The sequence below is a fragment of the Canis lupus genome, chromosome 9, assembly GCF_011100685.1.
Source record: "Canis lupus familiaris isolate Mischka breed German Shepherd chromosome 9, alternate assembly UU_Cfam_GSD_1.0, whole genome shotgun sequence".
NCBI classification, from domain to species: Eukaryota; Metazoa; Chordata; class Mammalia; order Carnivora; family Canidae; genus Canis; species Canis lupus.
The window spans coordinates 25945812-25968278 of NC_049230.1; the positions used below are offsets into that span (position 1 = coordinate 25945812).

The following is a 22467-nucleotide window of genomic DNA, read 5'->3' on the forward strand; positions in this document are numbered from 1 at the left end:
GGAGAAGGGGAGACTCCTCTTTGGGGAGTTCAGGGAAGCCCCGTGAGAGTTTAGGAGAAGCTTTCATTATGTGTCTCCTGGCTTTGGAGGATGCCCAAAGTCAACTGCTACAGAGGCCTGCCAGAAAACCCACCCTTGCCCTTTTTATTTTTATTTTTTTCTAGTTCCAGCACAGAAGAGAATCTGGGTACTTGACCACAGGACAAAGTGTCCTTCTGCTCATTCTTTCAGTTTGACCTCAAAAGTACCCCCTTAGTATATAACCTTCCCTGACAGCCAACTCCACTCCAGAGAGAATTCTCTTCCTTTGTTGTGCCCTGAGAAGCCATCTTTGGAAAACACCACAGCCCTGTTGTGTAGCTGCCTCCTTCCAGAAGAAAGTGATGATGGTAGACAGAAAGGTGTGGAAGGATATATCCTTGTAAGTTCAGAGCCCCCAGCTCGAGGCTGGCATGGTCAGCCACAGGGTGGCTAGAGTTGGGTAAGAAAGGGGAAAGTGGGGATGCCTGGGTGGCTCATGGGACGCCTGGGGGGCTCAGCAGTTGAGCGCCTGCCTTAGGCCCAGGGCGTAATCCTGGAGTCCCGGGATCGAGTCCCACGTCGGGCTCCCTGCATGGAGCCTGCTTCTCCCTCTGCCTGTGTCTCTGCCTCTGTCTCTCTGTGTCTCTCACGAATAAATAAATAAAATCTTAAAAAAAAAAAAAAAAAGAAAGGAGAAAGTGGTCCCATGTGAAAGGAGCATTTCTCCGCAGAGCAAACCCTGCATACCTTGTTGGATGGGAGAGAATAGGTTCTCCAGCCACCCCCCAAAGAGGAGTCTCCAAGGCTTCAAGGGGAGAGCTCAGAGCCAAGTGCTTTCTGGGAAAAACTCATCTCTATCCATTCCAGAGGAGAGTCCAGTTTGAAGCCAATTCACTCATCTGCCCCTGGGGACACCTGACTGGGGGGAATCAGCCACCCTGAACACTCCTTTGATCTTTCTGCCTCTCTGAACCTGGTGACCCTCCAGTGCTTTCTCTTCCTCTTCTAAGTCTCCCTCTTTGTCTTGATCTTTGTCTTCTCCTACTCTCCAATTCTAAGACTGCTGCCTTCACTCTGAGTCCTGATAACAGCAACAAATATGTGTGTACAAGCATGAATATGCTCATCCAAGTTGCATACTCAAAGGTGTGTATGTGGGTATGCTGGAAATCTGTGAGGACTGGTGGGTTTAGGGGTGTAGCTGTCTCTCCCCCTACCATGAAGCAACTTACACGTGTGTGGACAGTTACCACTCAGAGGGTGGATACACATGCCTAGATGTTTATGTGCTCGGATGTCGTGTGTTTTTGAATGCGTACACGGGCAGTTTGCCTTGTTATAGGTATGCGCCTGCGTAAGAGACAAGTATCCTGCTTCTTTTTTTTTTTTTCAGGGCCTGTGCTATTTATCTTTGGGTATCTAGGTATGCTTTACATCACAGCCTATATTCCGTATTTGCAGATCCATTAATGGACCTTTCTGTTCATGCTGGGATGCTAATGTGAACATCGGTGCAGACGCCTCTGTCTGTATATTTGTTGTGTTTGAATGGGGTCTTGTGTAGTTGTGTACCTGTGGCCACAGATACTCGTCTACGCGGACACCTGCTCGTCGAGGCCTCGGGTACTAAAGTTTAGAGGCAGGTCCCGCACAGCCTGGAAAACAGACAGGGCCACCCAGCCAGGCCGCCGTGTTTCCTGCGCCCTCGGAGGGAGTCATCAAACCGGACTCGCCTCCTACTCGCGGATTGTGTCCCGGTTCCTGCAAGACTCCTGCCTCGCGCGGCGGCGCCGGGAAAGGCCGGGTGGGGTCGCGCGGGGCAAAGCCGGACGGCGGGTCCCGCCAGCGGCCTCGGGGGCCTGCGGGAGCCGCAGCGGGGCCCCCGCCGGAAGCGGAAGCGGGGGGTGGGGGGGGCGGGGCGGGGGCGCGGCGCGGCGGCGGAGGTCGCGGCGAGTCAGGCCCGGGGCGCCCCGCGGGGGCGTGTGCGCCGCGCGCGTGCGAGGCCGGCCGGCACCTTCCCCGACCCGGCGTCTGTTTACCAACAAACGGCAGGCGCTCTGCAGCGACGCATTCCGACCTGCTGAATAAGCTGCCCGCGCGGGCGGCCGGGCTCGATTCCCCCGCGAGGCGACGGCGGCGGGACGAGAAGCCCCGCGCAGCTCCCCGACAGCTGGGGAGCGCGCCTGCCGGTGCCCGGGGCCCCCACACCGCACCCCGCCTCCCCTGCAGCCGCCGCGCCTCGCCACGGCCCTGCTGCCCTCCCTGGGCTGTCCCAGCCCCGCCGGCTCCCTCGCGTTTCTGCCGCTGAGACCCGGGTTCCCAGACTGCTCCCATCGCCCTGACACCCCAGCGCCCCTGCCGGAGAAGCCCCCGGCGTAGCTGGGCCCCGAGCGTGCGCACCGCCCCTCCGACCTCTCGCTTCTGAAGGTCCCTACCGCGGGCTGCCCCGGGGGGCGGGCCCCGGCTCCAGCCCCCGTGAGGTCACCGTGCGCGGCAGCCAATCCGCGGTGTCTGGGTGGGCGGTGCCCGCGTCAGTCCCGGGAACCGAACCCAAGAGCGAGGCGAGGGGGGCCCCATGGATTTAGGGGGGAGGGGTAAAGCCCTGGGGGGCACCCCTTCGGAACCCCTTTCTCAGGCGCGCGCTCTCCGCTGGAAGAGGCGCAGAGAGACACTTTCCGGGCAATTTTAAGTGTGCGGGAGGCTGGCTGGGGGGCTCCTCCGGTCCCCACGCCCGAGGCTCGGAAAAGAGAGAGTTGGCGGAGGGAGCGGACTACGTGCCGGGCCATGGCCTAGGCCCTTCGGCCCCGGCCCCGGCCGCAATGACCTCTTTGCCCTGCCCCCTCCCAGGCCGGGACGCCTCCAAAGCCATCTTCCCGGACATCGCCCCTGTCCCATCGGTAGTGGCTACCTACCCGCTTGGCCTGTCCCCCGCAAACGCAGTTGCCTCCGATTTGCCCTACTCTGGGCCTTATGGCCACCTCCTGCCCTACTCCTACACTGCGCCGGCGACCCCGGGAGACTCCTACCTGCCCTGCCAGCAACCGGCGGCGCCCTCTCAGCAGGAGCCCAAGGCAGGTAAGTCCGGCCGCCGCGGCTCTTCTCACCTCTGGGGTCCTGATCCTGTGCGTCCCTAAACTTCGCCCTCGCCTGGTTGGGCGCAGCTAGCGGGATTCAGACCTTACTCAGATTCCACAGGATCTGGGGGTGGGGGGAGGGCGAAGGGATGGGGCGGGAGACAGGGGGGAGGGGCGGGGGCGAGTTGATCTAGGTCTCCTTTCAAGACCGACCTGGTTTCGATTTGCAGTTGTGCGAAGCCGGGCAGCAGGGCTCCCTACCCCACCCCCTGGAGCAGCGGGGTTGTGTGTACCTAGGGGTAACGGAAAACTGAAACAATCCAGATGTGGGTGCGGGTGTCTAGCCCCTGCCCCAGGATTCTTTACGTCGTACTCTCCTTCCCTTCCCCAAGTCGCCCCTCTGCCTTTGTCATGTCTTAGAAAGCAGCGCCCAAGCCAAAGACAGACAAATGAAGTTAGGTCCCAGCTGGGGGACAGTGGAAGTGGGGGCTTTGGGGGGCCTCTCCCCCTTGCCCTTGGCCAGGGCCTGAATGTGCCTGACAGAGAGGAAGCTGGCCTGGCAAAATCTCGGGTTAGGACCCCACCACTCATTGTTCTAAGCAAGTAGTCACAGGTGGGTCAGGTAGTCTCTAGCAGGTCCTGACTACCCTAGCCTTGCTGCTGAAGGAGCAGGCCATTCTGGGCATATCCACCCCTTGGCTTTGTGGAGGGAGGCCATAGGCCTCAGTTATGGTTGTCTGGAGCAACTCTGAGCCCCTGAGAAAGTGCTCACTGGAAGGCCTCAAAGAGGCCAAGGAGCCAGGCCGTCTTCCTGGGCCTGGGCCTGGGCCTGGTCTGGGCAGAGTGCCTGCCACACTATACATACCCATCTGTACTAGCTGCAGATTAGACCTCACATCTCCTGCCTTCCCTGCCCCCACTAATTGCCCCCACAATTGTCTTTAGCACAGGCTCCTCCAAGGATGCACATCCACGGGGTGCCTTCAGGAGAGTCGGCCTGGACCAAGACATCTCTCTCTTACTCCAACATATGAGCTCACAAACCATCAGAGCCAAAAGTGACCCCAAAGATTTGGGAACTCAACCTCCTTGATGTATAGATGGCCAAACTGAGGCCCAAAGAAAGGGTGTGTGTGCCTGTTTTGCAGGCACTTGGCCCTTGCAAATTGATCTTCACTGCCTGAGGCCAGAAAAGAGGATTTTAGGGAATTTCCTCAGAGCCCCCAAAGTTAACTGCCTTCTGTGCCAGAACTGGAGCTGCCTCTCCCAAGCTTCTGGGTCTGTCCTCTTTAGAGGAGGAGTGGTTGGGAGAGGAGGTTTGTGTGTATTTGTTTGTTTGTTTTTGTTTTTGTTTTTATACAAATGATCTAGTTCCTACAAATGGTGGAATCCCTTAGACTCTCCCCTTTAGTATATGGGACATTTGTGTGTACATGTGTGTCTAGGGGTGGTCATAAGATAGCTTTGTCCTTCAGAGAACTATTTATAGGGTCAGTATTTTCATTCCCATTCTCCACACTCCTAGCCTTCCCTCTGCTGGGTCTAAGGACGGAAGAGTGGAGAGTTTCTTTTCTTTACAGAATTTCCCCGGATCCAACGAAAACCATACATGTTCTTAGTCTAGATGGTTAGCACTTTTCTCCTGAAACTGGTGGATTTGCCCCTTGTAGATTGAATGATTGGGAGTTGAGAGAGGGCTTGAGTCCTCCTTTTCGCCCCCATTCCATGTCCACTCCTGCCTCTGAGAGGTTTGGCTCCGAGTGAGCTGTGCCACCACCCCTCGGAGCCCGCGGGTGCGCGGCGGTGGCTCCTGGAGGGAGGCCTCCGGGCTGCATAACCGCGACCAGGGCATATCCCTTCGCGACTTGCCGCAGGGTGTGTGGAGAAAGGCGGCTGTCGAGGAGGGAACTCGGAGGGGCGTCCCCGGGAGAGTTAGGGCGCCCAGGGCTGGGGGAGTTCAGTAGCCGCGGCTGCCTCCCGGGTGCGGCGTCCCCACCCGAGCCGCGCGCACCACGCAGCCGGACAAGCGCGGGTGGTCGGTCGCTGGGCGGCCAGCCTGGGGCTGCGAGCGCTAGGGTCGACGCAGGGGAGGCCGGACAGGCGCGGGCGGGAGCGGAAACCCAACGGTTTTTCTGGGAATTGGCCGAGGTGGGGGTCGAGGGGGGTGGATCTGAGAAGTCAGCAGCGCCCGGGGCTACCGGGGAGGGATGCGGGGGAGGTGAAGGCAACTGGTCACCGCGTCCGGGCCCAGGGCGGAGAACCACACGTCTGGGGGAGCACGACCGGAGGGAGGGGCAGGGTGAGGGTGCGGGAAGCTGGCGGACGCCAGCTGCGTCTGGGCACCGGAGCCAAGAGCAGTCTCGGCTGGGACAGCCCGGCAGACCTGCGTGGAAAGCTGCAGATGTGGCCCGAAGCCCCGAGGCGTTTCGGCCACTTGGTCCTCCCAGCTCTATCACACGAATGGAATGATCCCGGGGTGTCCCCACCCACTGGTACAGGTTGGGGCTGCTCCGACTGGAAAAGGAGGACCCTTCGCCCTGCACCAGCCGCATTCTAGGGCCACTGTTCCCCCATTGAGATTCCTAGAGTGGCTGGGCCTGGGGACAAGAGGTGACCAGACCGCAAGGCAGCACGATCCTGGGGCGGCCCTACGGCCTGCGCTGCCCCGGGCTGTGCGCTTTCCGAACCCGGGCCACCTTCCCGCGAGCGGTTACCCCTCTGTGAGTGTGGCAGGATGCAGGAGGGGGCCGCCTCAGTCCCACCTGGCTTATAGGGTCCCCCCAGCTGGCCTTGGGGGAGGGCAGAGCTGGTCACATTCCCTGTAGGGTGTGCCTCGGGAGAGGGGCTGCGCCCTGCAATAGGGGATGGCAAACCCTGGGGGCCCTTTCCGCACTCCGATGCTGGGAGTGGTGGTGGGGACGGGCCGGTGCTCATCCCGGCTTTCAAGGCCCGCTTGGCCGGGCCCCTCTGACCCACCCCTCCTCTCTGAGCCGGGAGGCTGCCACGCAAACACTGTCTCGGGCCTCTGAGCCTTGCTCTGGAGTTCCCTCCGCCTGGAATGCCCTGCCCCCTTCAGCTCCAGGCCTCAGCCCAGTCCTCTACCGAGCCTTTCGGGCCCCGCCCCACCCCAAACTGGCGCCACCGCACCCGCCTGAACTCTGACCTCCCGCCCCTGGCGCCACCTGTACCCTAGCTTCAGCCCTTGGCGCTCTCTTCCTAGGGTCACAGGACCCGTAAGAGTGGGAGTTCCCTGAGGGCAAGAACCGCTTCTTGTGCCACCTGGCGCACAGGGGGCCATGGGGTCAGAAGGGGGCGTGGAGCGGAAGGTAGAGCGGGCCGAGCCCCGCACCTGAGCTGCCGGCCCACCCGAGGCCTTCATGCAAACGACATGCAAATGAGCTCCTGAAGCTGCGCGTCCGGCCCTCTCACCTTCCCGCACGAACCGCCCGGTGCTTGCTCCCCAGACTCGGAGAAGCCGCCGTTGTCCCCGGAGCCCTCGGAGCAGCGCCCGCAGGCCCCGACCAAGAAGCTCCGCAAGCCGAGGACTATCTACTCGAGCCTGCAGCTGCAGCACCTGAACCAGCGTTTCCAGCACACGCAGTACCTGGCGCTGCCCGAGAGGGCCCAGCTGGCCGCGCAGCTCGGCCTCACCCAGACCCAGGTGAGGCGGGTCCAACCTTCCTGCAGCTGGCCGGCTCCAGAAATGTCCTCTGGGAACTCAGTCCCCTCCCCCGGGAGGGGGCGGGAAGCCCCCAGGGGTCTCCTAGCCCGTTGTCTCGGTTCTCCAGGTGTGTTAAGAGCCCGCCCTCAGTAAGTGTTGGGGGACTGTGTTAAAATGTGTTGTGGGGAGGGGCAGATGCAGGTAGAGGAGGGCACCCAGACCGGGAGAACTGGATAGAGCTCAGGGGCAGGACTCCCGCCACTTCAAGGACTCTGGAGGACTGCAGCATTGTCCCCAATCTCTGCTGGGCTCCCAGGACTGCACCCACCCGCCACAGCTGCAGTTAGGTCCGTTTCCCTGGCTCACCGCCTCACACACACACATACTCCTCATCATCTTCCCTTCTTTTCCCTTTTCTCCCCAAAGGTAAAGATCTGGTTTCAAAATAAACGTTCCAAATACAAGAAGCTCCTGAAGCAGAACTCTGGAGGACAGGAAGGGGACGTCCCTGGGAGACCCCCATCCTTATCTCCCTGCTCCCCACCCCTTCCATCCCTCTGGGATCTGCCCAAGGCAGGGGCTCTGCCCACCGGTGGTGGCTACGGCAACAGCTTTGGAGCCTGGTACCAGCATCACTCCCCAGATGTCCTGGCTCCTCCTCAGATGATGTGAGTCCCGGGAAGGGTGGGTCAGGGGGGAACCCCTGTCCTCCACAAAACGCAAGACCCAGAACACCTGCACCCTTTCTGGTCCGGGAGGAAACCAGCTCCAGATGTTTTCTCAAGAGCAAGAGGAGTTGGAGAAGGACAAGGATGGGGAGGAGTCCTGTCTCCCTTGCCTTGTAACCCAAACACCCTACCTAATCAAGAACTTTGGTCTGAAGCACCGCCCCCCACCAATACTGTGGACTGGATACCTTCCTTCCAGCTGATCAGAGGCTCTGGAGGGAGAGTCACTGGCTGAAGCTCAGACTCCTCCCAGGACCCTTAGTCTTCCCAACGCTTCTTTGGACTGCAGTCTACCACTGCCTGGAGGCAAAAAAAAAAAAAAAAAAAAAGAGAAACACTTGAGTATTTGTTCCTCTCCGTGTGCCTTGGGCCTCGCCCAACCCTGTTAGGAGCAAAAGCAGAAGCGAAGTGGGCATCCAGAGTCTTCATGCTGAGCACCATCAGGTCTCTCCCCTCCCCCACCGATTTTTCCTGGAGGTGGGCACGTGACCCCCGTGACTGATACACCTCCTCACCATCTTGTGAGCTAGAAGAGATGCTGAAAAGGTGGAGTTTGTGGATCTATGGGTAATTTTTGCTCTTCTAAAAAAAAAGCCTTTTTCTCATGTCTATTCAGTTTTGGTAGATAACAGATCCAATTATCTTTATAATTCAACGGGTATTTATTAAGAGCCTGTCCTCTCCTTTCCCAACCCTTAGTACCTAACAACCTCATATGCACACCCTCTTGTGAACCCAGTAGGGTAACATTTTGGGGAGAATGGGGGACAACTGACTCTCTGGATGAGTGTAAGTAGAGACACCCCTTAGGGAGGGTGGGCTGGCAGTTCAGCTTCTCACAGCTGCCTCTGTCCAAAGGAACTGCTCCTATTTATAATCCATTTAGTGTTCCCCACACTGTGAGCTTTCAGAGATTAAATCTGTACAAAAACCTGGGCCCTGGCTGTGAAGTATGTTTGTTTTCTGACTTCTAGGGGTGGGGATTGGTTGCTCATCGCCCTCTTGTCTCCCATCTGACTCTTCCAGCACCAAGCTAAAGGACTGGATGTCAGTTTTGCCTCTTCCACTAACTAGCTCCTTGGTTGTAGTTCTGGAATGTTCTAATGATCATTTTCATACACTCCAGTGTGAAACTGAAAGATGCTGATACTGCAAAGTCTGAGTGGTCCTCACCTGCAAATTCTGTCCTGGCCCAGTTCTGGAGGGAGCCAGGGACAGGAGTCCTCTGGGCTCTGTCTCAGTCCCCACTCACCTGGAGAGAGGATAAGCCCACTGAGCCAGTCCAGTCCTCCCAGTGTGCTCCGTGGGCAGAAGAGTCCCCAGCCCACCAAGGGGGAGGGGGAGGAGAAGAAAATCTCAGAAGGAGCTGGACTTCTCCTCCATCCAACAAACAAGTGTGAAGCTTCTGCTCTGTGTTCGATCCTGGAGATAACCAGGATGGCTGGTTATCCCAGGTGGCTGAGGCACAGGGGAGCCAGACAAAATAACCAGCCCCTTGTGTGGTAAGTGCCAGGTTAAAGAAAGTAGTGCTGGCATGGTCAGGGGCTCTACCTAAGCCTGGACCCCACAGTAGATTTGTGGCCTCCACACCCCCATCACACACACAGCACCCAGTGGCAGAGAGGTGGCCGAGAACAGGGCTGTGAATGATTCAGGGAATCCAGCCCAGCCCGAGGGATTGGGGGAGGGGCCTCCAATTCTAGGCAGAAAGGTCCGAGTCTTCCCCTTTACTGCCTAAACCTAGTCCAACTGCGGGCTGCTTGCATTAGAAAAGCCCACCCACGTGATCCTGGAGACCTGGGATGGAGTCCCACAAGTCTCATGTCGGGCTCCCTGCATGGAGCCTGCTTCTCCCTTTGCCTGTGTCTCTGCCTCTCTCTCTGTGTGTCTCTAATGAATAAATAAATAAAATCTAAAAGAAAAGAAAAGAAAAGCCCACCTAGGCACTCTGAGCCAACTCCTCTGGCCAGAGAGAGGCCCAAGTTGGAGTCTCTGTAGGGTAGAGGGGGTACAAAAGTCAGTGGAACTCCTGCCCCAGGAGGCCTGCAATCAGCCCCTCCTAGGCCCCTCCAGCGTCAGTGGTCACCACCACTCACTAGAACACACCAGGAGGGTTATCCTGAAGATGGCAAAATACAAGGAGTGCGTGAAGCCAAGATCAGAGAACTGAGGAATGATGGTGCCAAGAAGGCAACCGCCCCTTCTTCCTCCCGGGCTCCCCGTGCCCCTAACCCACAGCTCTGCAGGCTCACAGGCCCCAGCCCCGGGTCCCTCCCCTGGGTCTTCTCTGAGGCCACAGGCCCTCAGGGAGGCTGTTCCTCCCACTGCAGGTTGCACTCCTCTTTCCACAGATCCAAGATAAGATCTACCGCCCCATCTCGGAAAGCCTCCAAAGGCGAGATTAATTGGACAGCCCAACACGAGTCGCATCGTTAAAACAACAGCCCAGGTTGTAAAGTTAAGTAGCAGAAGGAGTGTAATTACTCTCCCAGCCAGAGGCCAGCTGCCCCCCTTCCCTACCACCATCCACCTGACCTTTCCAGGGGAAACGAGGGAGTCCTTTCCACTTGGGAGTTGGCCTTACCTCCCTGGGCTCCTGGGTGGGGATGGGCTTGAAGGCCCAGGGGGGTGTGCCCCATTCACCTCCCTCAAGCCCTCTGAGCTATAGAAGCTTCATGGTGGTTTCCCATGAAGACTCTCCTCTGGGAAAATTGGGTCAATAACGAAGCAGGGGGCCAAACTGAGTGGTTAAGAATAGTGGTTTGAGCCTCCAGAGTCCAGCTCTGCTGTGTGACTTTTGGCGAGTTACCTAACCCCTCTCTGAACCTGGTTTTCCTCCACACTAAGTTGGGAATGCTAATAGGACCAGCCTTGCAGTGTAGCTGTGATGATGAGGTGAGATAGTGCTTGTAACATGCTTGACATGGTGCCTGGAACATAGTACGCGCTTCACAAATGGCATTTATGACTGTGGTGTGATTATTGGGGAGTAGGGGTCACGGCCAGGGTGAGTTCATACTGCCACTGCCATCCATTCACCTCTCACCTCTCACCTCTCTGCCACCGCCCCCACTTCAGGGTAGGGAGGAGGAACAGGCTCTGAGACCTACATGCATTCCTTGTTTGTTTGTTTTTTAAGATTTTATTTATTTAATCATGAAAGACAGAGAGGCAGAGACACAAGCAGAGAGAGAAGCAGGCTCCATGCAGGGAGCCTGATGTGGGACCCTGGGATCATGCCCCGGGGCGTGAAGGCAGGCACTTAACCACTGAGCCACCTAGGTGTCTCAATTCCTTGTCACCACCACTTGAAAGCAGGGCACAGGCGAGGTCCTAAGTGCAGAAAGGCGTCTAGAATCCGCAGAGACCAGAGGATGGGAATAGGGAAGCCAGAGCACACTCTCTCACCTACAAGGGTCTCAACCACGGGAAAAGCTGACTTGGGGCTTCCCTCCCCTCACCCCATATGCTATTTTAAGACAGCCCCCCATCCTCTCCCCCAACAAAATGAGATTCAATTAATTCAATTAAAGCAATTTTGGGAGCAGCTCCTGAAGGTTTTCAATGTGAGATAATTACAAGTAATTTGCTGCCGTGAAGAGGAAAAGGGTGCACGGGGGTCTGGGGGGGAAGGAGGGAGCCCCTCCCCACCAAACACACACAGATCTAGAGGGATTCCACACTGCAATCTTAACTGCCCTCCCATTGGCCAAATTACTTGCAGGTGGGAAGTGGGAGAAGGCAGTGGTGGGAGGGGGCTGGGAAGACACGGGAGTGACAGACCAACCCTCCCCCAGCCCCAAATCTGCTGTGCAAGGTGGGGGTGGGGAGCCGGTCCTTCCCGACAAAATGTCCGCAGAGCCCGAGCAGCTGATTACTCAGCTCCAAACCTCATTTGAGTTTGGATGCCTGAACTTGCCTCTGGGATTGGATCCAGAGTCAATGGAATGTTATCCGGGTGGCTACAGCCTGTGTAGACGGGGTCTTGGAGATGCAGGACTTCCGCAGAAAGTGTAAGGGATGTGGGTAGAGAGGGGAAAGGCCAGAGGAGGCCACACTGACTTCTTGCTTCCCAGGAGGTGATGATGTACCCACTCTCCCTCCTCCCCCATCAGATGCTTGCTAGTTCTCCTAGAGTCTCAGCTCAATTCTTTCCATTGTTGTGGTGGCAAATCTCCTCTCAGTTTTCTGTCCTCAGGGCCATGGATGCCTCTTCCTTCAGAAAAGCATCCTGCAGGTGCTTCCCACCCCATTCACCTGGATAACCCTTTCCTTGCCAGGACTCCTATGGCCTAGGAAGGGGATGGGGTGGAGGGACTAGAGGTGGAAGGGAGGAGCAGGGAGCTGAGACAGAGGGGAAGAGGGGGGCTTCAGGCCTCTGCAAAGACCCCTCTGAACCCTGCCCACAGACAACTGGTTTTCAAGGGACTAGGGTCCCCCTCTTATCTGAAGCCCCTATTCCAGGAAGTGAGAAATGTTTTAGCAGTTAATAGCGGAAAAGAAAAATTCTCTGACCCCCCAAAGTCTTTCTCTTTCCTGCCTCCCCTTCTCTGTCCTATCTTTCCTTGCTTCTCTCATCCCAAGGAGGGGTAAGAGGAAGGCCTCCAGCTCCAGTTTCTCTCTACTCCAGCCCCTGCCCCATCCCTTCTCTGAGAAGCCTGGCTGTTGGACCCTGGGGGAGCCACTGAGTCCCACCCCCACCCCCAGGGTGACCACTGTCTCTTCCTCTCCAAGATGAAAAGGCCTAGAGTTCAAAAAGTCATGGCCTCTCCAAGCCTTCCACTTCCCTCTTTCCTGGCCAGCTCAGATGGGTTCAGGGGAGATTAAAGACCCTTCTATCCCCATTCTCAAAATGCAAAAGCCCGAGACCATGCACAGAGACAGCAGATGTGGGGACCCCCAGTACGGGGACTTCACCAGTGCACACCTATTTCCACTGAAGAAGGTGCACGCACAGGTGGGCAGACATACCGTTGCACATGGGTAGTTGGCAGATCTGCACAGAGACATGCACGAGTGCATGTGCACCAGGCCTTGCTGTGGTCATATCTGGACACGGACGCTCACAGGTGACATATTCACAGCGAGGAGTATGACACACAGGGTGAGCTGAGGAGAGGCCTGGGGGCTTAAACATATTAAGCACATGCAGAAACAGAAACATACGCAGAAACACACAGACTAGCTTCCTGGGGTGTGAGTGTGTGTGGAGTGGGGACAGCTCGCTCTCTCTCTCTCTCTCTCTCTCTGTCTCTCTCTCTCTCCTCCCACTCTCCTCTCATTCTGGCCTGTTTTCCTAGCTCTCTGTCTCCTATTTCGAGGGAGTATTTCCCTGGTGAGCAGTTGGGGAGGGAGACTGAATGGCCACAGAAACCCAGTAATTTTATTATGACTTTATTTTCTTTGTTCCCTGAAGCCTTGGCTCCCTCCTTCCCTGAGCTCTAGCGAGAGCCCCTGCACTAGCCCTTCCTGGCACATCCACGGCTCCCAGACATGGCCATCAACTCCAGCCAAGGCCCGGGAGCCCAAAGACATCCTCTCTGATATATCCCCACCAGATGCCGCCCACTTGGGAGAGTGAGTCCCCAGGGAGGAAGGGTGATCACAGGGTGATGAGGGAAGTGCTGTTCTGTCCCTGCTTGCTGTGACCTTGGGCAAGTGACCTACCCTCTCAAAGCCCAGATAATTTCTCTTGCCAAATCCTGTGTGTGTGTGTGCATGTGTGCGCATGTGTATAGTGGTTGAAATGTGTCCACCGCCGCTTTCCGCGCCAGTCTGGAGCTTTGTAAGGCAGAGCCTGTCTCCCATCAGACTGGAGGCTCCTGGGTACAGGGCTTTGCTTCCCTCATCAGAATAGACGCATTCAGCATTTCTTGCCAACCCCATAGCTTGATGACTCTAAGGTACTCAACCCCATTGGCATCCTGGGGGGACATGTCTGGCCAGCCCGGGAAGGGAAAGGAGTTGGCCCCAGGCTTCCTCCAAACATCAAGGATTCTGATTCAACGCCTCACAGTGCCAGGCCTTCAGCTTCTCTGGCCCCAAAAATGGAGAGATGACTTCATTTCCAGGGGAGGGTGCCACTCTCTATGGAATATATGTGGAATATATTCCTCTCAGCCACATCTGAGCCATCCCCCTTTAGAGTTCAGTTGAATTTCAGGTCAGATGGAAGAAAGACCCTTTGGCTAGCATGAGGAATTCCACTCTGGCCTGTGGCCCCCACTCTTATCCTCCCCACTTCAAGCTAATGAAGAACATACAGGCCGAATCATGAGGCCAGGAGCATGGCATCAAATTATTCAGTTGAGATCATGAGGCACTTTGGGGAGCATCATTCTTTCCCCCTCTGCTCAGGAATCCCCTCAGCTTAGAAGCCCACTCCCATCATCACCTTCCCTGTCCTGTTTTGCCTGACCCCTTGGGACTCCTCCCTCAGACTGGGTTGCCAGAGAACAGGGCACTGTCCTACCCTCTCAGACTGGGGGCTCCCCCACTCCATGGTTCCTTCCTCTGCCTGACCACCCCTCTCCTAACCCTCTTTTGAGGTGGAGGGCCTCAGTGTATGGGGTTGGACTGAGGTCTGACTATAGATGAGGGCATGTAATGCCTGTCCAGGTCCCATGCTTCCCACTGCCCACCATGCTGACTGCTGTGCCACTAGTCCACTGCTCTAGGGCTGAACTCAGCGGTTGCTTTCTCTGTCTCTGCAAGCTGGGGCCTGCTGCAAACTCCTCCTCCCAGCCCTGGAGCCACCAGGAATTCTTTGCTCCAACAGATCCTGAGGGAAGCCAGACTGCAGGAGGCTCCTGACATGCCTCTGCTGGGCTCCTGTCACATTCCCCAAGCCCAGGGGGATCAGCTGGATCCACCAATTGTGACCTCCTCAAGTCCTCTTGCCTCCTTTTCTGAAGCCTGAGTCTGCCCTAGGACTCATCCCTGGCTTTGGATCTCTCCCACTCCCAGCCCCTTGGCAGGCCCATCTGTGCAATAAGAATTATTCCTCCTGGCTCCTTGAAAAATAAAATCTGTCTCCTCTGGGGAGACTTCTTGGAGTCTCTGGAATGCAGACATATAGCTCAAAGGCCTTGGGCCAGTCACTTTACCTTCCCGGGTCTTCATTTCCTCACTGATGGGGTGGGGATAATGATCAAAATATCTCAGAAGGTCATGGAGACAGAGAGTGTCTTCTTGGTACGTTGTGAAATATACCAAGTATGCCAGGGGATACGCTGACTTATCTCTTCACCTTGGCCATACAAATTTGGTGCCCAAAGTATCCCTCTTCCCCCACCCACCTAAATTCTCCCCTGATTACCAGCTTACCACATAATGGTGAAGAGGACAGTTCTATCTCCAGGAATATAACATAATAAAGAAGCAATGCCTGAGTTCAAATCCAACTCTGAACTTGGGTCAAGTTTCCTAACCTCTCTGTACCTCACCTTCTTCAACTGGAAAATTAAGATAATGATAGCACGGTCTTCACAGAGTTGCGGTGGGGACTATATGAATGAAAACACAAATGGTACTAGGATAGAGTAAGGATTCAGCAAAGATTAATTATCATCACTATCACTGACCACCAAGCAAGAAACACTTTCTCCGTCCATAAGAGATCTTGCCCAAGCACCCCTGCTCCTCTGTTGCTCTCGACCTGTGAGCAGAACTCTAGTCTGGTTGTCTTCCCCAGAAACCCAGCAACATGAGTGGTGGGCTGCATCAAAGCTGCTTTGAGAAGAGGGAAGGAAGTTGTACAGGAGACTGACTACAGGATGAGGGTATCTGACTGTGTTCCCCGGACAGCAGGTACCTGAAGAGGTGAGACCATCCAGGAGGTGCTTGGCTCAGAGCTAATGCAGAGGCACATGGGGCCCCTGACTTCTGCATTCATGAAAGCCTACCCCTCCTATTATTCTGGAATTCCTTCTACTAAGTTAAGAAGCAGAGGTCAAACCATTCCTTTTTTACTGATATTTGATTGTACACCTAGAAAACTCAAGAGACTAGGGGAAGAAAAAATCAGAATTAAGAAAATTTTGGTAGAGGGGTGCCTGAGTGGCTCAGTGGGTGAGCCTCTGCCTTTGGCTCAGGTCATTATCCTGGAGTCCTGGGATTGAGTCCAGCTCCCCACAGGGAGCCTGCTTCTTCCTCTGCCTGTGTCTCTGCCTCTCTCTTTCTCTGTGTCTCTCATGAATAAATAAATAAAATCTTAAGAAAAAAAAGAAAATTTGGTAGAGTGACTGGATATAAGATATATATAAGACATCAGTAGCTGGGACACCTGGGTGGCTCAGCAGTTGGGCGTCTGCCTTTGGCCCAGGGCCTGATCCCGGGATGCTGGATCGAGTCCCACATCAGGCTCCATGTGGGAAGCCTGCTTCTCCCTCTGCCTATGTCTCTGCCTCTCTCTGTGTGTGTCTCTCATGAATAAATAAATAAAATCTTTTTTTTTAAAAAAAAGACATCAGTAGCTGTTCTCTCACAATTAATAAGGGAAAATTCTCCTGTTATAATGTAAATACACAATAATACAGTACTGTAAGTATATAGGTGTGGAGAGCAGCTGATTCCTAACTGAAAAATATTAACCTCTGCCCTCTTCTCTTCTGTTGGCAGTAAAGACCAACACATGGCTCTGTCCTCGCTGGCTGTCCCTCCATTATATCTGAGGCATGACAGACTTAGATCAGAATGGAGAAAGCAATTTCCCAGTAGAAGGAAGAATTCTGGGGCACCTGGGTGGCTCAGTGGTTGAGTGTCTGCTTTTGGCCCAGGGCATGATCCTGGGGCCCTGGAATCGAGTCCCTCATTGGGCTCCCTACAGGGAGCCTACTTCTCCCTCTGCCTATGTCTCTGGCTCTCTCTCTGTGTCTCTCATGAATAAATAAATAGAATCTTAAAAAAAAAAAAAAAAAAAGGAGGAATTCCCAGTATGAGAGCTCTGCCCCACTCAGAGGAGGAAGGGTCAACTTTGGGCCCACTGAGGGTGCCTAGAACTCTCTAGGCCAAGTGAGGAGTGTCCTACATGTACACAGGCTGCTTTCATTGAAAACTAATAATATAGTTTGTTGAGCTCCCATCACAGTGCCATGCTATGTGCTAAGCCCTTTATATGTATAATCGCATTTCCTCAGCAGCCCTGTAAGATAGGTATGATTAGCTCCATTTTATAGATAAAGGAAAGGGAGGCTCAGAGGGCAGGTGACTTACCTGAGGTTACACAGCTAGTAAGTGTCAAAACCAGGGTTTGAGCTCAGGAGTGCGCATACATGTGCCTGTTTGGACCTGTGTGTCCTAGTCTACGGAATGACAATCCCAGTGTCCCTAAGGGCACAAAGCCAGTCTGATAACAAGGGGAAAGGTTGAGCCTGACCCCCTCTATACTCCTCTCCACCTCACTATTGGAGGCCTTGAGGATGGTAAGAGGCCCATGGATCAGGGAATCAGAAGGCTGGACCCTGCTTCAAATTCATTGAGTGACTTTAGGGGAAGCTACTGAAACTCTCTGAGCCCCAATGATCTTACTTGTGAAATGGAACAAAAAGTACACTAACTTTTCCACGCAGTCAAGAAGATCAAATGAGACAATACCCATGAAAGCTCCTGGCAAAGGGTTGGTGCACAGTAGGTATTCTCAGCATCCTCCCTGCCTAGATCTTTCGAGGATCTGAGTCTGTGCTTGGAAGCAATTTTCTCTTGGTCTATTTCCTTACCAGCCAGACTCTACTGTCTCTGGCCTCCTGTTTTCCTCAGCTTCCTCCCTACCCTCCCTTAGCTGAGGGTATGTCTCTCTCTCCCCCACCTCCCCCATGAGTGATCCCAGAGCTCAGGGCAGGCCTGTCTGGCCCCAGGGATGGGTGTGGGACAGTGCCACACGCGGTGCATGACGTGGCCAGGCAGTCTCAGTGCACAGGGAAGGGCACACTGCCTCCTTTTGCCAGGTTCAAGTTGGACTGCCTGGGGTGGGGGGACGCCCCCTCCCCCGTACCAGCTAATCTTCCAGGGTGTGGAGTCTCCATGTCCTGCTTACTCAGCAGACATTTCCAATCCTGCTCCATTTCGCCCCAGGAGACAACCAAGAAGTTTGAGCCTCCGGGCTCCGCCCCCTCTTGGCCCCCTCCCCAGTCTGTCTCCTCCTAGGGTGCTTATTCTGGTCCCCCTTGCACCCTTGAGCCCCTCCTCTCTTGGACTGCCAACCTTGGACAGAGTAGCCACCAGATTCCAGACTCTTCCCAAGTGCTTCCAGGGCCTCTGAGCTTTTCAGGGCTCCAAGGGGCCCAACAGGCCAATTTTACACTTCCCCCCTACCCTCAGCAGAAGCCTCCAAAATCACCAGGCCTGTGAACTACAGCAATTGCAGACCCTGGGAGGGGGGTGTTCAGATCATTAGGTCTGACCCACTCATCATCCAGAAAACATTCTCGGATCTGCAGTCTGGAGGCCAGGGTTCCAGAGCCCACTTGGTAGTGCCTGCCCAGCTGTGGACGGCTACTAGGCAGAGGAGCCCCCACAGGCACTCATAGCACTGTCCCTCATTTACTGTGTGACCTTGGGCAGGTCACGTCATCTCTTTCCGGGGCTGCTTCCCAACAATTAGATGAGATGATGTGCAGGGAGGGCGCAATCCCTGTTAGCTCCTGTGGTAGCTCAGGAACAGCGATTGGGTGTTGGGCTTTCTTCTCCTGGTCTCATTGAACCCCCAAGAGCCGAAAGACAGGGACAGTTATCATTCCCCCCTCACAGGGGCTCAGCCTCATCTGATGGGAGCAGGAACCAAAGCCAAGAGGGTTTGTGTGAGGGACCCAAGTGCTCTATCACCTCCTTTATTCAGTGCTCACTTAACATCCTGCTCCTGCAGCCTGTGCTGGGCATCGGAGCGGGGAGCATGTCCTGGTGAGCATGCCCAGGACCCTGCCCTCACCCCCTGTACCCCCATGTCAGATCCTCTCAAGGTGCTGTGAGCTGGGGACAAGGCAGTGAAAACGGGGATGCGGGGAGAGGCACGGATGCCTCCACAGAACTGGGGATTGGGATCTGGAAAGTCACCCTGCTGGTCATGACCAGCACAGCCTGCCTATTGAGAGACAAAGGAGAAAGAGGGGGCTGCCTGGGAGCTGGACTTCAGAGAAGGTGGGCCCAAGGAGCTGACTCCAGGGCTTCTGTGGGAAGGGGCTGGGCCTCTTCTTCGAAGAACTGCAGGCTGGCCTTCCGGACTCTCTGGCCCCAGCCATCTCCACCAGCTCCCACCTGCCCCCTCTGCCCCCAGCCACCGCCCCCCACCTCGCCAGGTTCCCCCAATCAGCACTGCCTCCCCTTCCCTGGGGCTGCCGGGGAAACTCATCTCCAAGCACTTTCTGGCTGCTAAGTCTCTCAGTCTCAGGCTGCTGGGTGGCTGGTAAACAGCTTATTAAGGTGATTAACGCTGCAATTAAAGCTGGAAAAACAGAGGCCAGGGTGCTGGCTGCAGGCGCCCCCTTCCCCTCCCCCTGGGTTCTCCTCCCCTCTCTCTTCTCCCCTCTGCCTCCTCTCCCCTTCCCTCCTCTTCCATGCCCTCCAGGCTTGGTTAATGCAACTCCTGCAGCCTCCCTTAGCCAACCAGAGCCCTCACCTAGGGGCTGGGTCCTATCTCGGAGCATGGAACCCCTTGCCCATGGAGGTGTGGGGCCTCTCCTGGACTGAAGAGTAAGTGGTGGTGATGGTGTGTTGCTGAGGCAAATGGTGTATGCAGGCTGAACGGAGGTGAGAGCTCTAGGATCCTCTGTCCAGGCCTCATAAGGGAAGGGCCTCGGGACAGGGAAGGGCAGGGGCTGTGTCCTCCCAGAAGGGGGGCAGGTAGCTTCCTTTGCCTGAGTTCTGAGTTCATAGTGTCAGGGCAGCTGCCAGCACATTGGAGGGGCTGGAAACTGCCAGATTCTGCCCTTCTCTGAGCCTGGCATCCAGCACCCGGAGAAGGACTTAGGGTCCTTCTGGATCCATGCTGCCCTTCCTCCAGCAGCCCTCTAGGCAGCCTGGAGCTCTCCCATGAGCCTCCTTCCTCTCCACCCTGAGTCCTGGAAGGGGAATTATTCCATAGGTGATGCTCCAGGGAGAGTGTTCCCAGGCCCCGCTCTGCCTTCTTGCTGACATCCTTCTTTCAAGGCATAATTCAAACGCTACCTCTTCCAGGCGCCTTCCCGGGACTCCTTCCCACCCTCTGCCCCTGCCCTTTCCCTGACAGCCCCTCCAGTCTTCCATACTGTGTTGGGTCTGCCTGGCTGGGGGCCTCTCTGGGACTGGCCCCGCTTCTAGCCCAGAGCACCTAGGACAGGTGTGTGCCTCCCTTCCTCAGGCTTTGGGCATCAGTTGTGCTGGCTCCTGGAACTGCTTGGCATGGAGCAGATGCTCAATGATTACTGACTGATTTACTCTTTTGGGGAGCACACTGACTCCTCTTCGAGATGGCTGGATCTAGGGCAGCCAGCGGCTTGAGTTTGAATTGGGGGTATGGAAGGGCAGGAGAGGGCAGGAAGCAAGGTGAGGAGTCAGTGCCTTCTCCCCCGCCACGATCGTCACCATCATCACCATCAGCACCATCATCACCATCATTACCATCGTCAACAGCAAGTCTGATGAACTGAGCAGTACTCACCCTGTGCTGGGTACCTAGTTAAGCATTTTACTCACATTATCCTATTTAATCCTCTCAACAACCCTATAAGGCAGGTGGCATTATCCCTACATTACAGATGGGGAAACTGAGGCTTAGAAGTTTAAAGTGACTTGTCCAAGATCACCCAGCCCTTGAAGTGGTGGAGGCAGGCTTCAGTCCAGGTCAGCTGACTCCAGTGCACACATTCCTGACGGCAGCATTAAGCTTTTCCTAGGACCAGCCCCTCCCCCTCCTTGTCTCCTCCAGGGAAGAGCCTGGGGAGGAGGGCTGTCAGGCTGGGGTGGGTGGAGTGGCAGCGGCTGGGCTCCAGCTCTCTGACGCTCTGCCCTGGGGCTCCTTAGTAATCTGAGCGGCAGGAAAGCCCATTAAGAGCACCCATTCTCCAGACAGAGCTGGGTGCAAATCCCAGCATGGCCACATATTAGTTATGTGAGCTTGACAGAGACTGAACCTCACTGAGCCTCAATTTCCCCATCTGAAGAATGGGTCCTATATCACCCACCTCCCCGCCCACTGAGGGTCCCGTGCCAAATGCCTGGCCCAAAGCAGGACTGTAGCGAACGTCAGCTGTTTGGAGAGCAGTGACCAGCACCCCCTGCAAGGCAGACTGGGGTGCCCTAGCCTCCCCCTCTTCCCCAAAGCTTGTCAGGAGACAAGGGGTGTAGTCAAGAAGCACCTGGCAGGAGATGGGCTCAGCAGCCCCACCCTGGCACCCTGCCAGGTGCCCCCCCACAAGCCTTTTCTTTGCATCCCTGGCCCAGGGCTGGTGGGGAGGGCGAGCTTCGAGGCCTGGAGGTGAGGAGAGGAGGAAGGGGAGGTCAGGGGTGGGGCTGACCCTCGCGGGAGGTCACCCGGGCAGTTAATCCAGCCTGACAGAGCAGGGATGAGCTGGGAGGAATTAGGGAGCTTACAACATCCTTTCATCCCGCAGCAGCCCGCCCGCCCGCCTGCCTGCCCAGCCTCCTCCTTCCTTCCTCTCTCTTTCTGCCCTTTTTTTCCCTCTCCCTCCCTTTGCTGGCAGCCCAGCCCTAATAAAATGCAGTGTCTCCAGCAAGTCTGCCCGGCTGCCGCCTCGCTGCTCCTGCCTGCACGCAGCCCTCAAACCAAACTGCTCAGCACAGCCCCGCCTGGCAGCTGCCACTTAACCCTTGCCAGCCCGGCCGGAGTCCGTGGGCGGAAGGCCCTCCTCCCTTCCGCCTCCCTCAGGCCCAGGGGGAGGGAAGGCTGGCCTCCTGAGAGGGAGAGGGGTGCAGTGGGGCTTGGCAGGTGGTGGTGGGGGCTCCCCACTGTTCTAGAACCCAGCCCGGAGAACCCCTGGGCCAGGTGCCCTGGAGAGCTGTCTACTGAGGTCCTCGGGGAGACCCAGAGACTTTTCCTTCTGACTTCTCACTTTGTATTCTGCTTGATGCCTCCTAACAGCTCCAGAGGCCAACAGGGCGAGGCTTGTTGTCCCCATTTGACGGATGAGGAAACTGAGGGCCTCACAGGGAGGTTTCGGGCTGAGCCGGGTGACCTGGGCTGCTGGGTGGTGTTGCTCTCAATCCAAGACTTTTTTCCAATATGAGAAGTTGCCTCTGTCTCCTGTATGTCTGTGTGTGTGCACAAACCTGTGTGTAACTCCGGGGTGACTTGGGGAATGTGTGTTTGGGCACCTGTGTGTTGGGGGGCCCTGTCTCTCCGAGTGTCACAGCTTTGTACGTTTGTGTGACGCTAAGGGGTCTCAGGTGTGTGTTCGTGTCTGTGTATCTGCCTACAGATGATGGCATGTTTGCTCCAAGCCGGAGTCCACAGAGGTGTGAGGAGGAAGAGATGTCACCATGTGTCTTGGTACATGTGTACAAGAGAGAGGGGTAGCTCCCCAGCATGTGCACGCATTCACACTGTCCCCACCCGTGACAACATATGTCACTCACACGCCTCCCTCCACTCTACCACAGCCGGCTCCCTGACTCGGTCCTGGAGTTGAGCAGCTAGAAGGGGAGGGTGGGAGCAGTGCTGGCCCAGGCGGTCGGTGGCAGTAGCAAGAAGGCTCTGAGTCAGGGCCCGAGCCTGAGAAGGTAAACACAGAACCCCCTTCATCTGTTTGCTTCCATCATCCTGCTTGGATCCCCGGCCTGAGCTGGGGTCCCTGCCAGCTGTGGGAGCAGTGGTGTTCCCCCTGCCTGAGGCCCCACCCTTACCCCAAGCTGGAACAGACCAGAGAGTGAGGGACTGGGGAGTGCCTGGGCGTGGAGGCAGGGGGTTTACACGCGTGTGCAAGCATGTCTGCGTGTGAGCCCAAGATCAAAGAGCAGCCCTGAGGTGACCTGGCGGCGGCGGCGGTGGCGGCGC

The 22467-nt window shown here is 56.2% G+C and overlaps 1 protein-coding gene across 1 annotated transcript; it reads left to right on the forward strand.

Moving 5' to 3' along the window:
- The first annotated feature begins 2260 nt into the window (after positions 1-2260).
- Positions 2261-8420, forward strand: DLX4 (distal-less homeobox 4). Its single transcript, XM_038546143.1, has 3 exons — positions 2261-3096; positions 6560-6756; positions 7183-8420. The coding sequence occupies exons 1-3, from the start codon at positions 2841-2843 to the stop codon at positions 7426-7428; spliced, it is 699 nt and encodes a 232-aa protein (XP_038402071.1). The 5' UTR covers positions 2261-2840; the 3' UTR covers positions 7429-8420.
- Positions 8421-22467: the final 14047 nt, after the last annotated feature.